The sequence below is a fragment of the Alosa alosa genome, chromosome 11 (genome assembly GCF_017589495.1).
Source record: "Alosa alosa isolate M-15738 ecotype Scorff River chromosome 11, AALO_Geno_1.1, whole genome shotgun sequence".
Lineage (NCBI taxonomy): Eukaryota > Metazoa > Chordata > Actinopteri > Clupeiformes > Clupeidae > Alosa > Alosa alosa.
The window spans coordinates 11,693,937-11,707,484 of NC_063199.1; the positions used below are offsets into that span (position 1 = coordinate 11,693,937).

General features: G+C 45.2%; 1 protein-coding gene across 13 annotated transcripts in view; it reads right to left on the reverse strand.

Annotated features, from left to right (window-relative positions):
• Positions 1 to 481: 481 nt before the first annotated feature.
• cnot1 (CCR4-NOT transcription complex, subunit 1) overlaps positions 482 to 13,548 on the reverse strand; it is a 30,303-nt gene continuing 17,236 nt past the window's right edge. For 4 of the 13 annotated variants that reach the window (XM_048256872.1, XM_048256871.1, XM_048256870.1 and 1 more), the window contains exons 23-50: positions 13,262 to 13,495; positions 10,909 to 11,049; positions 10,634 to 10,813; positions 10,406 to 10,522; positions 10,198 to 10,308; positions 10,023 to 10,100; positions 9,734 to 9,914; positions 9,393 to 9,541; positions 8,684 to 8,980; positions 8,147 to 8,287; positions 7,946 to 8,050; positions 7,415 to 7,534; positions 6,981 to 7,037; positions 6,503 to 6,697; positions 5,861 to 6,003; positions 5,138 to 5,246; positions 4,851 to 5,020; positions 4,458 to 4,689; positions 4,018 to 4,266; positions 3,526 to 3,689; positions 3,312 to 3,429; positions 3,120 to 3,221; positions 2,807 to 2,980; positions 2,465 to 2,677; positions 2,131 to 2,311; positions 1,890 to 2,022; positions 1,635 to 1,769; positions 482 to 1,390 (exon numbers count right to left, since the gene is read on the reverse strand). In XM_048256872.1, the coding sequence (XP_048112829.1) occupies positions 1,312 to 1,390; positions 1,635 to 1,769; positions 1,890 to 2,022; positions 2,131 to 2,311; positions 2,465 to 2,677; positions 2,807 to 2,980; positions 3,120 to 3,221; positions 3,312 to 3,429; positions 3,526 to 3,689; positions 4,018 to 4,266; positions 4,458 to 4,689; positions 4,851 to 5,020; positions 5,138 to 5,246; positions 5,861 to 6,003; positions 6,503 to 6,697; positions 6,981 to 7,037; positions 7,415 to 7,534; positions 7,946 to 8,050; positions 8,147 to 8,287; positions 8,684 to 8,980; positions 9,393 to 9,541; positions 9,734 to 9,914; positions 10,023 to 10,100; positions 10,198 to 10,308; positions 10,406 to 10,522; positions 10,634 to 10,813; positions 10,909 to 11,049; positions 13,262 to 13,495 (4,308 nt within the window). In that variant the 3' untranslated portion in view covers positions 482 to 1,311. The remainder of the gene's footprint in view (positions 1,391 to 1,634; positions 1,770 to 1,889; positions 2,023 to 2,130; positions 2,312 to 2,464; positions 2,678 to 2,806; positions 2,981 to 3,119; positions 3,222 to 3,311; positions 3,430 to 3,525; positions 3,690 to 4,017; positions 4,267 to 4,457; positions 4,690 to 4,850; positions 5,021 to 5,137; positions 5,247 to 5,860; positions 6,004 to 6,502; positions 6,698 to 6,980; positions 7,038 to 7,414; positions 7,535 to 7,945; positions 8,051 to 8,146; positions 8,288 to 8,683; positions 8,981 to 9,392; positions 9,542 to 9,733; positions 9,915 to 10,022; positions 10,101 to 10,197; positions 10,309 to 10,405; positions 10,523 to 10,633; positions 10,814 to 10,908; positions 11,050 to 13,261; positions 13,496 to 13,548) is intronic. The other 9 variants (XM_048256881.1, XM_048256880.1, XM_048256877.1 and 6 more) reach the window with 8 other exon arrangements.

Sequence of the window (13,548 nt, forward strand, 5' to 3'; positions counted from 1 at the left end):
TCAGTCCATATGGTTTTGCTGCTCCAACTAAAATCAGGGCTGCAGAGTTCTGGGATGAAATAATGACATAAGGGGCTGGCCTAACATACTTCTTTCTACTTGTTATATAATACGAAACACTGTTATGTCCCAAAAAATATTACATTTACTTTTGTGAAACATCTTAGGTTTAGGTAATTTTGACTGAACTAGACTATTTAACTTTCATGACCTGCAATAGAATGTTTTGGCTTAGGCAACAATCTCAGGCGCAAAACCACATGTACCACCAACACATGTTTAGTGAACCTCTCCCCCAAATGTAACATGCTGATGCCAAGCACAAAAGCGTCACACTTAATAGTAAGCCGCAAATTAGTTGAGCTCAGATCAGATTGATCACGATAACTGTTTAACTTTAAATTTAACAGCGATTTCATTCATTCTTTCATTAAAATCCTCAATTTTCCTTAAAACTACAACAGAAAACAAAGGACAGCGGTGCAGTTCAAGTGTTTAATGCGTTAACTACAGAATGCATACATACAGGAAATAAGTAGCAAGAACTAAAGGCAACTATAAAGTACTACAAAATACAACACTCGGACCAATACATTTACAAAACATTCAAAATCCTTACAAAATGGGCTGTATTGGTCCATCTTTTGTTCAGCAATTTGGATCTTTGTACAAATTCAAGATTCAAATTACCATCAAATTTCTGAGTATTCCACAATTTTACACGTGCCTGGGAGAACCTATAATTCCCGCATTTTAAAACGGTGCTACCTTTACCCCAATCCAGCACTCTAAAATCACACCTGTCCAGCTTCGTTGAGATCTCTACACTGCCTGCTCTCCAAGAACAATAACCAAACAGAAATTAGGCAGCTTTCATAAAGTACCACCATAAAGTTTCAAAACAAAAACAAATCAGTCTTGAAGACAAAAAAACCTAAAATCAATGGTTGGGGGTCTGGGAGAAAGTCAATATTGTATTGGTGCATGCTGATGTTTTCTCTGTCATGTAAAAATTAAAGTCTATCAGATGGCTTGGGCAAAAATCATCCTTCGTAGTCCCTTTTAATATTTACAATGTGGCTTCAAAACTTTATTTAACAGCATGGCCTCATGACATAAATAAAAGAAACTTTCGTTTTTTTTTTCTGTCCAAAAACAAACAAAAAAAACCTTTGATCTAAATGGGGGAAGAGGGAGAAAAAAAAAAGTCCCAGTTTAATTCAGTGCTGACAGTGATGATGACGGCATCAGTGTGAGAGTTAGTGGGTTGGGGTTGGTTCTCTTCGACCTCAGAGATGGTGGCTGTACAGCCTAGCTGGCCCCTGTGCCCTCCATCACCTGCTGGGCCTGCTTCTGCCCCATACAGCACTGAGCCACCGACTGGAACAACCTGTAGAGTGAGGACATGAGCATGAGCATGATAGACCTCTAGGAAAGTAGGTTTCAAGATAGAAGAATGACCATTATGCTTAAGTGTGGTCAAGTCAGATGTTATGCGTGCCCCTCATTCCATCTCTATCTGTGTTCTAACATTCTAATGTTGTGAAGGACACTTCCTCAATTTTTAACACTGTGGTTAAGTCAGACATATGACTCCTCCTCAGTCTCACACAGGAGTTATTAACGGCACCTACTTCTCGATCTCTGGAGCGCAGTGGACAAAGTCGTGGCTCCAGAACTTAAAGGCCGGGTTCTTGATGAGCTCAATGAAGGTGATGAGCAATCCCCATGGATGCGGCCTGTTCACAATCAGCCTCTCCAGCAGGACCCTGCACAGGACAGGAAGACAGTCATGTCTCTGCTTACTGGAATGATCTCTCTCACACACACACACACACACACACAGGCATAGACAGACATAGACAGACATACACAGACGCGCACACTACCTGGTGATTTGCTCCTGAATAGCCTCTGTGTTAGCTTCAGCAAACAAGTAAAGCATGGTGCAGCTGAAGTAATGTGTGTGGCTGTTCGGGTAGCGGAGCTGGTTGGCAATTGCGTTCAGGAACAGATAGCGGCCTGTAAAATAAGGATATGGGTCCAGGTGAGAGACGTGGTGGCCAGTGACAATCCATCAGAACATCACCTTACTGGAGACACTTAGTATGAGCACAGCCGGAGACCTACCCTCAGTGTCCAGGTCCACAGCAAGGTTCTGGAAGATGTCCATGTGTGCAGAGTGTGTGATGGTGCTCATAGAGGGGGTGCTGCCCTTGTTGTGAATGTGAGCGATGGCCTGAGTGCCCACATACAACACCAGCGCATTGATCAGCTGAATATTGTAGCGATTGCCAGGCTCATTGGACACCTGTGTAGAGGTACAAAAACATGAGAGCTAAAGCATGCCCAAAGCCAAAAAAAGATGTACTCCTTTCTCACAATACATTCACACACTCAAACAAGACAGTCTACTTCTACAACACAAACAAAGAACACTTGCCCAAAGAGTAAAAAATTTAACCTGGTCTAAGGATGTGTCGCTTTGCTGTAAGTGCTTCCAGGGACCCAGAGTGGCGCCCCCTACCTGCAGGTTGCTGCGCAGCTCAGAGAGGAAGGTGACAGGAGAGCGCGTCTTCAGGTAGGAGTCCAGATCCTTCTTAAATTGGGAGGGCATCACTCCAGTAAAGTTAGTGAGGATGCGTGGAGCAATGTTAATTTCACTCAACATGTCCACCTAGTAGGGAGAAAGGGGGATTGAGAATGTGAATCCACTCATACCGGCCACTTCATCATTTTTATGGGCACTAAAGTGACCACACAGATTCCTTTGGAACGAGCAGATGCTAAGCTGTACAGGTCATACCTTCAGATTGGGGGTGAAGGGGTCTGGAAGTCTCATGTTGCGAGGGAAGGCACTCAGGATCAGGTTTCGCAGCTGGATGCAGTTGGGAGGGATGACGTCACAGAAGCCATAATGGTAGTCACACAGAAATTCTGGGAAATCATGGAGCAGGACCAGAAGCACACGGAGAGTGCCCTACGAGTACAGAGCAGACATGGCTCCATGTTAAATCACAGCTTATCACGAACACAAAGCCCATTGCTGTCCTTAACAAGCATGTATTCAAGGAAGTGTGTATATTTAAAAGATGTTAATGTGACAATTTGGGTTGTACCTTGTACAGGATTTGCATAGGTTTGTTGAGCTCGACATTCCTCAGGAAGGGGGCTAAGTACTTGAACAGATCAATGAGCAGCTGGGCATACATAGGCCAACCCTGAAAAACACAACACAAATGATGTAGTGGAGGAAGAGAACACATTTATTACTATGAAAGAATTCATGTTAACCAGCACTGAAAATGTACCTTCTGCTGTGGGGTGTGTGCTAGCATTCTGGCAATGAAGATTCTGTGAGAAATCAGCTCCAGCCATGCGTAGACAAAGCCAGGGGCTTTTGTAGGCCTCAAGATGTGAAAGGTATTGCTGTGGAGTAAAGCACACACACATATTAGTCATGTGGCCCAACCTGTAACTGTGGGCTGGTATGTGCTGGTGTGTGGGGTGCAGCATGGTGCTCACCAGAAGGCAGTGAGGGTCTGGAAGTTGATGGTCTCCAGGACGTGCTCAGGGGCATTGAGCTCCAGCAGCAGCATGATGAAGATGCGGTGGTAAGGCAGCTGCTGGAACTCCGTCTGTCTCACATCATGGTCCTGGATCAGAACACCGACCACAATGCCGAGCACCTGCAAACCACACACAGCACAGTCAGGACACATCCGGCTGCAGCCTCCGCAAGCGCCTACATTTGCATCAATCACTGCACGACTGATTTGGAATATCAACAAACTTGTATGTAACATTTCTAAGGAATCTATTGTTGTGCTTGGAGTGCTATTTTCTGCCTTTCTATATTCTGTTGTTGCCAATACCTACTGTATATTTCTCATTCCCTTTTATGTCAAAACTATGCAATACTTAAACAGTGGGCACTTTTTACCCCGCAAAAGATGGTCCTTTACCTGCATACAAAACATCTAAATAATTGAAACATCACACCCCTCCCCCCCTTACTTTGTTGAGCAGGTTGATCTTGGTGACCGTGTTGGTGGCCTCTCCAGAGTGTTTGACCAGAAGAGCGATGAGGCGCACAAAGGCATCCAGGTTGTGGTAGCATTTGGCTCTGATGATGGCTGCGCTGGCAGCAGGGTTGTGCTGCTGCTCTGCTTGCGCCCGGTAGCTGATCTCCACACACATCTCAGTGCAGAGACGGAAGAAGCGCGTGATCAAGTCATCCGTCTTGAGAATGCCCTGCTGGTGCATCTGGGGGACGCAAGAGGCAATCGTTAAAAAAAAAAAAAGCCTTCTGATGGGCATCATCAGCAGGTCACGGACAAACAGTCAATACATGTAACTTGTATTCTTGTACTCTAGTCAGTGTTCATGATTAATTTAAAACCTTATACACGTCATACTAAAATAGATATTCTTTTGGGATTTCACAAGCAGTGTACCTGGCCCACAAAAGCAGAGAAGGCTTTGGTACTGTCCCGGCCGGCGGCTGCAGAATGGTACAGGTTGACCCACTCCCTCAGCAGGTACTCGGCCTTCTCTCGGAGGCCTGGAGGGTCATCGTACTCAGATGCCTGGGAGATCCCAGAGTGCATCATGAAGTTGGGACCGCCGTGAGCACGGTCAATCATGGCTTCATAGTTGGAGCGGACCACATCCATCAGCTGGGGCAGCCTGGGATACAAGACACCCTTTAACCTCATGACAACTCTTAAAAGGTCATGTGAGCATTATGTGGATGTGCTTGTATGTGCAATGCAGGTTCATCTGTGTGTGTGTGTGTGTGTGTGTGTGTGTGTGTGCGCACGCGCGTGTGTGTGTGTGTGTGCGCTCACCCTTCTGGGGCATTAGCTCTGGAGTGGGCGCTGGTCCTCATCAGGGTCTCGATGGTGTGAAAGAGGTCGGCCTCTGTGATGTGGCTCACGCTGCGCTCATCTACGAGCAGCAACTTGACCAGCTGCATGGCGAATGCCACTGCCATGTAATGCAGCCCGTTCTCCATCGACTACAACACACAAAAGGACACGGTATCAGTCATCAACATGAGCACAAATGCACTCTGTGCCACTCAACATCCCTCATGAATATTTGCTATGGTGCTGAATTCAATGAGGAGTTTCACCTGTGCCAGATGCAGGTCATACTGCTGCATGTTCACCAGGTGATTCCTGATCAGCAGCTCCACTGCCTCCACATTGTATTTGTACTCGTCACGGCATTCAATCAGGCATCTGTTATTGGGATGGGGACAGAGGCAGTTAAAACAGGCGCACTGTAGCACGACAAAGATTGCGGTCAGGCAGGCCTTCAACCACTTATCAACTGGACTGACAAAAATCAACTACAAAAACAGTCAAAACAAGTTGGTTACGTCATGAAGCATGCTTGTTTGCAATAACTAGCCGATTCAATATAGAAACATTCTTTCTAGATTCATGGAGTAGCTTTTTGTGTGATGGGGTAAAACCAGCACAAATGAACAACTCTGCATCATTGCAATGTAGGTTGCAAGCAGAGACCAGTGTGGAAGCACATCTTCTGTATGCAGGCATGTGGAAAGGAAATGAGTGGAAGGAAACTCGGCCTTGTTCACAAAACTAAATTAACCATGAGCTGCGGCTGTTTAACAGTCTAAAATTAGCTCATTTCCTTCCAACTGAAATTCAAGTTTAGTTGAAACGCAAAATATTCTATTACTTAACTATTCAACACATTGACTAATAGAAAAAAAATCATATTGATCGATCATCTAAGTCATCTAATAGTTAGGGTTCCAACACGTGTCAAAAGATACAATTAACATTCAGTATTGGCCAATACGAGCTCTGCTACAAATGCCACCCACCTGGTGATCTGCTTGTTGCACCACTGTGGGCCGTAGGCCCGTCCATCCTGGAGTGCTTTGAGCACCAGCAGGTGGCATTCTCTGTAGCGCAGGAGCAGGTCTGGATCTGCACCACTGGTGGCATCCAGCAAGCCCTCCACAGCCTGAGAGGAACACACAAACCCAATGAGACACTACTCTCATATATATGAGACTACACTTTTAAATGACATCAAACAGGAAATTACACAAGGCATCAGGATGGCCATATCAAATAAGGCAAAAGCATGGTCATATCAAATTAAACACCTAACTTATATGTAGGCTATATGACAATATGCTTTATAAAGGGCCCGTTCACACCGGGAATAATAACTATAACAGTAATAACAGGGCAAAAACAACAGTTATTGTTCCTAGTGTGATTTTTTAAGACTTCAGCATTCTTGACTGTCTCATACACCAGGCCCTGCTCACTGCATTACTGTTCTGAAGCACCAAACGCGCCTCATTTGATGTAATATACGTCTCTGACTCACACCCGTATTTACAACAGTTCCAAGAGAGCTTTCCATCGTTAATTACAAAGTTAAGGCCGTTTTCATGTGCACAGACACCTTAAAAAAAGACTGCCTTTGTAGACCTGTTCAAATAAAGGCTGACCTTCTGGAGCAGGCCCAGGGCGGCGATGCCATCACGGGAGTTGCGTGCGAGCACCACGGCCTCCAGCAGGCTGCGCAGAGCCTGGGTCTGTGGGTTCATGGCCAGGGCTGGGGGGATGGCATGCAAGTGCTGCTCCAGATCTGCAATGCACTTGTCATAGATCTGAGCCACGTCATCAGTGGCCCATGCCTGCTGCTGTAGGACACAAGCAGACAGAGACAGCATTATGGATGGATCATTTTCAAACTTAGTAGTGAATTGTAAAACAAATCTTAAAGGGAAACTTTGCAGGATTAGCTATATTTCCCCCTCTGCTGGAGAAATTGTGCATTATGCTATTTCAAACTGTGGAAAAAGGTAACGATAAAGCACATGGATTTGTTTACAAGCTAGCGAAACGGTTAGCATAAGTTCGGCAGAACAATGTGGATGTTACAAGGTAAGAAACACGATTTAAAACGAGTTTCTTGTTTCTCACTTCTCTTTCCGGGACGGTAGCCTCAATGTTGCAAGGTTGGTTTTCCGCCTGGGGACGCTAGGGGCAGCGGGGAAAGTCATTTTCACCGGAACAGGTCATTTAACCATCCAAAATATTTTTAAACGGGTTTATTACGTTGAAATACATGCCAAGTTCCCCTTTAACTAAAAAAACATTAACTTGTTTTTATCAGTAGTCTACATGGCAGTATGTAACATGCTACCAGAATATGTTGGTAATGCACTAAAAGTGGTTTGCAAGCCACAATTAAACAACAAAAGATTAATTAAATTATCGAATAATTCCCAGTATAAACTCTTATTTTTGATTAAAATACCCATTCATGGTTAGTACCACTTCTCAACTGAAAGATTCAACACATGACATGATTGGGTCTCTTAGCATGGAGTGACAGGGACGTGAAGAGCAGCTACCTTCATTGGTTGGGCCAGGAATCCTGTGGGCTGAGACAGATCATTGCTTGGGAGGAAGCCAGGGACATTTCGGGCAAACTCCTCATAAACAGCCAGCTGCTTTGGGTCCACACCACCCACCTGAGGTAGAGAAGGCACAGAGACCACTGAGTATGTCACAGCCTACAGAGGGACCGTTTAGGACTCCAAAACCAGTGGAAAGAATGAAAAAGCAAGGATGGCAAACAATCAACAGACTAAAAACAATTAGGTATATATAAAAGAACTTGCTTAATCATATCAGAATTATTGGTCAGTATTGTTGAAAAAGCTTGACCATTGAAGTTACTGCATTAACTTTTTGGTGGCCATTTTATATTGAGCTATTTAAGCTTGATTTCTGAATAATATAATATAATATAAATCCAGGAATAAATAGGCAAATATGATGAAATGTAATCAAATAAAAATCTAAAATAGGGCATGTAAGTACTGCTGTTTCCTGCACTGTGTAAATGTTGTGCATGATGCTGCTGAGCGTGTGCTGCTCACCTTCAGTCTGATCTGCTCGGGCATGCGCTCGGCCTGGTAGGTGAGCACCACGGGGTCGCAGTAGCGCCGGCCCTCCTGGCGGGCATGCTTCCTTAATTCAAACTCCTGCTCAAGTACAGAGGCAACAGCACATAAGACATCGCCACGATTTCAAATGGGACACACACGTTCAGACCGTTTGGAAGGCTCGAGAGCACTCACTGTGGCCAGCCGTTTGTCCATCTCGGGACCGGCCTTCTCCACGGCTGTCTTCTGAATGAAGCAACAAGCCAGCTCGCAGTTGTCCTGGGCAATGCGAGCGGCCGCCTCCTCCATCATCTCTCTCTGCTGAGGGGTGGGAGCCTGGGGACAAGAGGGTAGCCATTAAACAGGCAGAACATTCTAGAAAACAGCCCAAAAACTATGGCTGTTTAAGTATATAGTGCAGATAACGCAAAAACTCAGTGCACTGAAAATACCCGGATGACGCCCTAGTAACAGTAAAAGAAGTTCATTGTGGAACAATGGACACTACCCACACTAAACAGGTGTCCTTTTCGGTAAGTGTATAAATAAATAACATAAAATGTTCCTTTTCGGACAACACTAACCATTGAAATGTGGGCACTACGAAGTAAGTGCTCAGTGCACACTAGAAGTACTGGCGGAAGTATGCGGTTTGAGACACATCCTATATCTTCCTGTGTGCGCTGTGTTTGTGTGTGTGTGTGTGTGTGTGTGTGTGTGTGTTTAACACACCCTAAGTGCTGCAGCAAAGCTGTTCTTGAGGTTGGTGGCGATGCTCATGAGGAGTGGCTCTCTACAGGTGATCATAGCCATGCCGGCGGTCAGGTTGCGCATCATGTGATGGGCAGCCACCCGCATGCGGGACTCCTCCGAGTCCAGTGCAAAGTCCTTCCTGACGATCTGCTCGCAGGTGGTCATGGCGATCTTAATGGAGCGGTCCACCACAGGGTGCACCAGCTCCTGCACAGCGCGCTCGATGGACTGCCGCACACACTGCTTCAGCTGAGGGTGGGCCTGCAACAGGGGGATCTGGGAAACACAAACATGGAACATGCAACTCACACCCGACATCGCTTTTGCACTTTAAGTGAGCATGATTGCTAATTAAAACTATACTGCTCAAAAAAATTAAGGGAACACTTACATTTTTCCACAATTGTTAAAACCTTCCACCCTTTTCTCCATTCTCAAACTACATTCACAGAGTGTCTGACAGTTCTTGCAAAATGAAACAATCGCCTCAAAAGTTTTACTTGTGCTCAGAACCAAACAGTGTCAGAGTACCTATCCAGTGTATGATTGAAGTGTTCCCTTAATTTTTTTGAGCAGTATAGTTTAAACACGTGTTTATTTCAAGCCACCATTCTGGTTTCTCCGGCAACTAATGCTGTATAACTATGACACTCATATTGACTGGAGCAGTCAGTGTGTAGGTGCTCACATTGATGTTGATGTTTATGTGCGGGGCCAGCCCTGCTAGGGCATACACATTGATGTCATGGTAGCTAAACTGAGGCGTGGGGGGACCGGTAGCGGTGCAGGCTGTGGTAGTGGCCGGAGCTGAGGGAGCAGCTGCAAACAGAAGAGATTCTGCGGTTACAAAAACACAAAGAAGAACACTATCAAGGTTAATACAGAAACAGGGCAACAATGTACAACAGACAAGAGAGAAAAAGATGTAGGTAGCAACAGATATCAAATATCATAATGGACATTCCCAGAGCATTCCAAATTAAATGAACAGGTCAGAGTGACTTAGAGCAGTTGGATATTGTTGCTTACCTGTAGTACCTCCTACAGGCAACATCTCTTCAGGCGGCTTGGTCTCCTTCTTTGGTGCAGACAGCTGCTCCTCCAGGTTCTTCAGTGTGTCCTTGTCCTTCAGCAGGTTCCCCGGCTTCAGGTCGTTGATGTCCAGTGACAAGTTCTTACACAGAACCTCAATTTCAAACTTCAGGTTCAACTGAGGGGGGGAGAGAGAGAGAGAGAGAGACAATACAGATGAGCTTCACCTGCCCTGTGATAAGGGAACCCAGCATGTGTGTGTGTGCAAAACTCAAAGCTGTAAAACCTTTAAGTCGTGTTCCTGATGCAGCTCTGCCAGTACATTCATAATGGCCATTGTCCAAGGATTCAGGGGTCTGAAGACCTTCAAGAGAGAACAGATGGGTTAAACTCTGCTTAATGCTCATTGGATCATTCCAAATACACACACTGCATGACTGGAACTGTGGGAAATGCCTTACCACGCTGCGGAGGCTGGACTCAAGGACTTTGGCAACAAATGGTACCACATACAGCAGCTCCTGCTGGCCTTTGACATAGGCCTCAAGCAGCAGTGATTTCAATTCCAGATCCTATAAGAGAAAATAAACATTAGATCACCTATCTTACAGCAATACAGAGGGAGTTCCTTGCCTTTCATGTACAAGCAGGCTTCAGTGACATGCCCACCTGATATAAGATGGGCTTGTTTTTTGCAAGAGTAATCATCCCCAGCCAGTGTCCCAAGTTCTTCAGCAGGGAGCGATCAGAAAAGTTAGCAGCTGCCTTGTCAGAGGTAAGAAGGACCTGAAAGGCAAAGCAAGGTTGAATGAGCATTTCCATTTCAATATCCTTAAAAGGCACACATGCAAAAACAGAATAAAAGAAAAAGGATTTGCCTATAACAACATGGCTCACCTTGATGTTCCGGTAAGTCTCATTCAGAACCATCTTCACAAACTCTGGGTTCTTCAGTGTATCCAGGAAGTTAGAATACAAGCTGTGGAAATTTGGCTCAATGCTGACCCTCTTCATGACTAGGTACTGAGATACCCAGGGCATGAACTCCTCCTTTACGGTCTCCTTTAGCTCCTCAACCTGCAATATGGGGAACGATAAAGTAGCTTAAGAACCATGCAAAACAAGCAAACATCCTTATCTTAATGGAAACCAATACTGTATGGCAGAAGCACCTTTTGGGACATGTTGGATTGAGAGAGGTTGTTGAAGATGAAGGCAATTTTCTCTTGCACATTCTCAGGTGGCTCTACAATCCTCTCTGTTTGATCAGTGGCCACCAGCAGTGTGTCAATGTTTGTTGTATTTATAGAGGGCTGAAAAAAAAGAACAAAAACAGAGTTCATACAGTCACCTAGCAACGGGGACGCTGGCTGCTCAAGCCACTCCGTCTGACTTGTTTTTGTTTGGATTGTTTATTTACCATTTTATTGTTGATTATTTTTCCTTAATTCTTGTACACTCGTCTAGTTTAGCTGCCCAGTTATAGATAGCCTTTTTATTTCAATTGTTTATTACTTTGGCTGTGTTTTCACCTGAAGTCTGCCTGGTGATCAGCTGTTTTTTGTTTTCTGCCAATTGCCATCAGGAAGATATCTTTTAAATGGTCTACACTGTTGACGCTAGGCACTTAGGCCTGATAGACAGTCGAACAACTTACTGCCTGCTAGTGTCTCTCTCTCTTTCCATCCTGTCTGCGCTGGGTTCCTAGTCGGTTGACTGTCCAGCTGGGAGATTGAGGCTTTGTGCTAGCTAGGCTAGGCTTGGTTGTGTTTGGATATGATGGCCTTACGGTAGACTGCCGCTGAACTCTTGCAATTTTGCTCCTGTAAAGCCAGCATCTGCCCGGAGGCTCGCAGTGTTTGTCAAGCAATGGGGATTTCTAGCCTGGAGATTCCAGACCCTGGTAATCTAGAAAGATTAAGGGTCTGGCCATGACTAATGTAATGACCCAACTCAAGGGGTGGCACCAAGCATGCATTTGAAAATCTCACTGCAAGCAATTGGATTAAACTACGAGCAATGTTTACTGACTGATTCCGGACTTCGATGCAATTGGATAACACTACGACCAATGTTTACTGACTGATTAGTTTCAGATGTCGTCATCGCCTATAGCCCGCCTATATCAGATACACCGATGTAATTGATTCCTCGCGATGCAAGGGGTGAAAGTAACGTGCATCATTACTCATTGCCAGAGTGTCTCAGAGACAATTCAAATTGTGCTCTTGCGAGAACTCTGGATTTCCAGGGTAGGGGATTTCCTATCGGAAGCCTTCGCGGCTCTGGTCGCATCTCCCGGAGGGCTACAGACACTGGCTCTGCTCGCTGCCTACCATGGCCTTCTACACAGCACAGCTCCTTCTAGCAGTCTGCTCAAGCATCGCTCTCAACTCCCGCAGAGAAATAGTGTCACCTGGCGTGTCCTGCTTCATCACACACCAACTCCCTACTCTCCGGACTGAATGGCGCTGGAATTAATGCTGCTAATCTCAGACAACGTCAGGTGTTTGGTACGCCATCCCAGGGAGCTTTGCAGCACATCCAGCTCTCCCGCAGTCCAAGCTACTGTAATGAATGTGAGGTCTCTTTCGAAAAAGACCTTCATTCTCCAGGTCAACTTTACATCTCGTCAGCTGGACTTTCTATTCATCACGTTACCAGTTACCACATTACAGCTGTGCGCAGTTTCACGCAAGCAATCATTGCCCTTTTTTCAGCCGGTTAGAAATTGGACTAATTTAACATAAAAATTTTCTTTTTTACTTTTTATTATTTGTTTGTTGTCTGTCTTGGTGTCATGGGTACGCTGGCGACTACGCCACTCCGTCCGGCATCTTTTGACTTGTGTTTGTCATTGTTATTTTGTAAATATATTAGTCATGTCTTGGTGTCACAGATACGCTGGCAACTAGGCCGCTACGTCTGGCATCTTTTGTTCTGTGTCAACAGTAACAGGGACGCTGGCCAGATGTGCCGCTCCTTTTGGCCTATTTTTGTTTGTCGTTTAATTTGTTTGTTCGTCTGTCTGTGCTAGGCTTGAGTACGCTGCCGAGTCACGCCGCACCGGTCCAGCAATGGTTTTTGTTTGATTCTTTGTTTGTAAACTCAGGGCATTGATGTAAAGAGTTTAATGCTCAGTCAATTTCCCCTGAATAAACAACGGTTGATGATGTGTTCAATGCTAATTTTCCTGCATCAATTCCAGCAATTATGTCAATTCAATAGCATTAGCAATCACACGCACTTGCTTCCTACACTACTTGGATCACAACCATTGTAATGTCTTGATGTTATTGTATGTTCATCACCCATTTTATTAATTTCAAAACCCATTTGTGTATATAGCCTGCTATGCTAGACAGTACTTTACTTCGGTCAAACGAGGACATATCATTACTGTGGGGCAGGCTGCCCATACACATGCAATATGGGGATATTACTAAATAAATTTAAATCAGTTTAAGAAGGTCAAAGAAATAAACATGGGATTGTGCATTTCAACTCCTTCTCACTCATACTCACTGGCACATCTTTCTTAAAGTTGACAGCAGTGGGCCTGGTGATGGTGGTGGTTTTGGCAGCGGTGGTGGTGGTGGTAGCAGTGGTGACAAGGGTGCTGGCCTGCCCAGCCTGAGGTGCTTTGGGGGCCTGGGACTGGGCCTGAGCCAGCGCTACACTGCCTGGTGTGGTGATGGTGCCCTGCATCTTCACAGGGGGGTCCCGTGACTGCTGTCCATACTCGATATACTGCACACACCGGATATGGAAAACACATGACGGCAGACTTATTCATCTCGAAAGTAGGATCC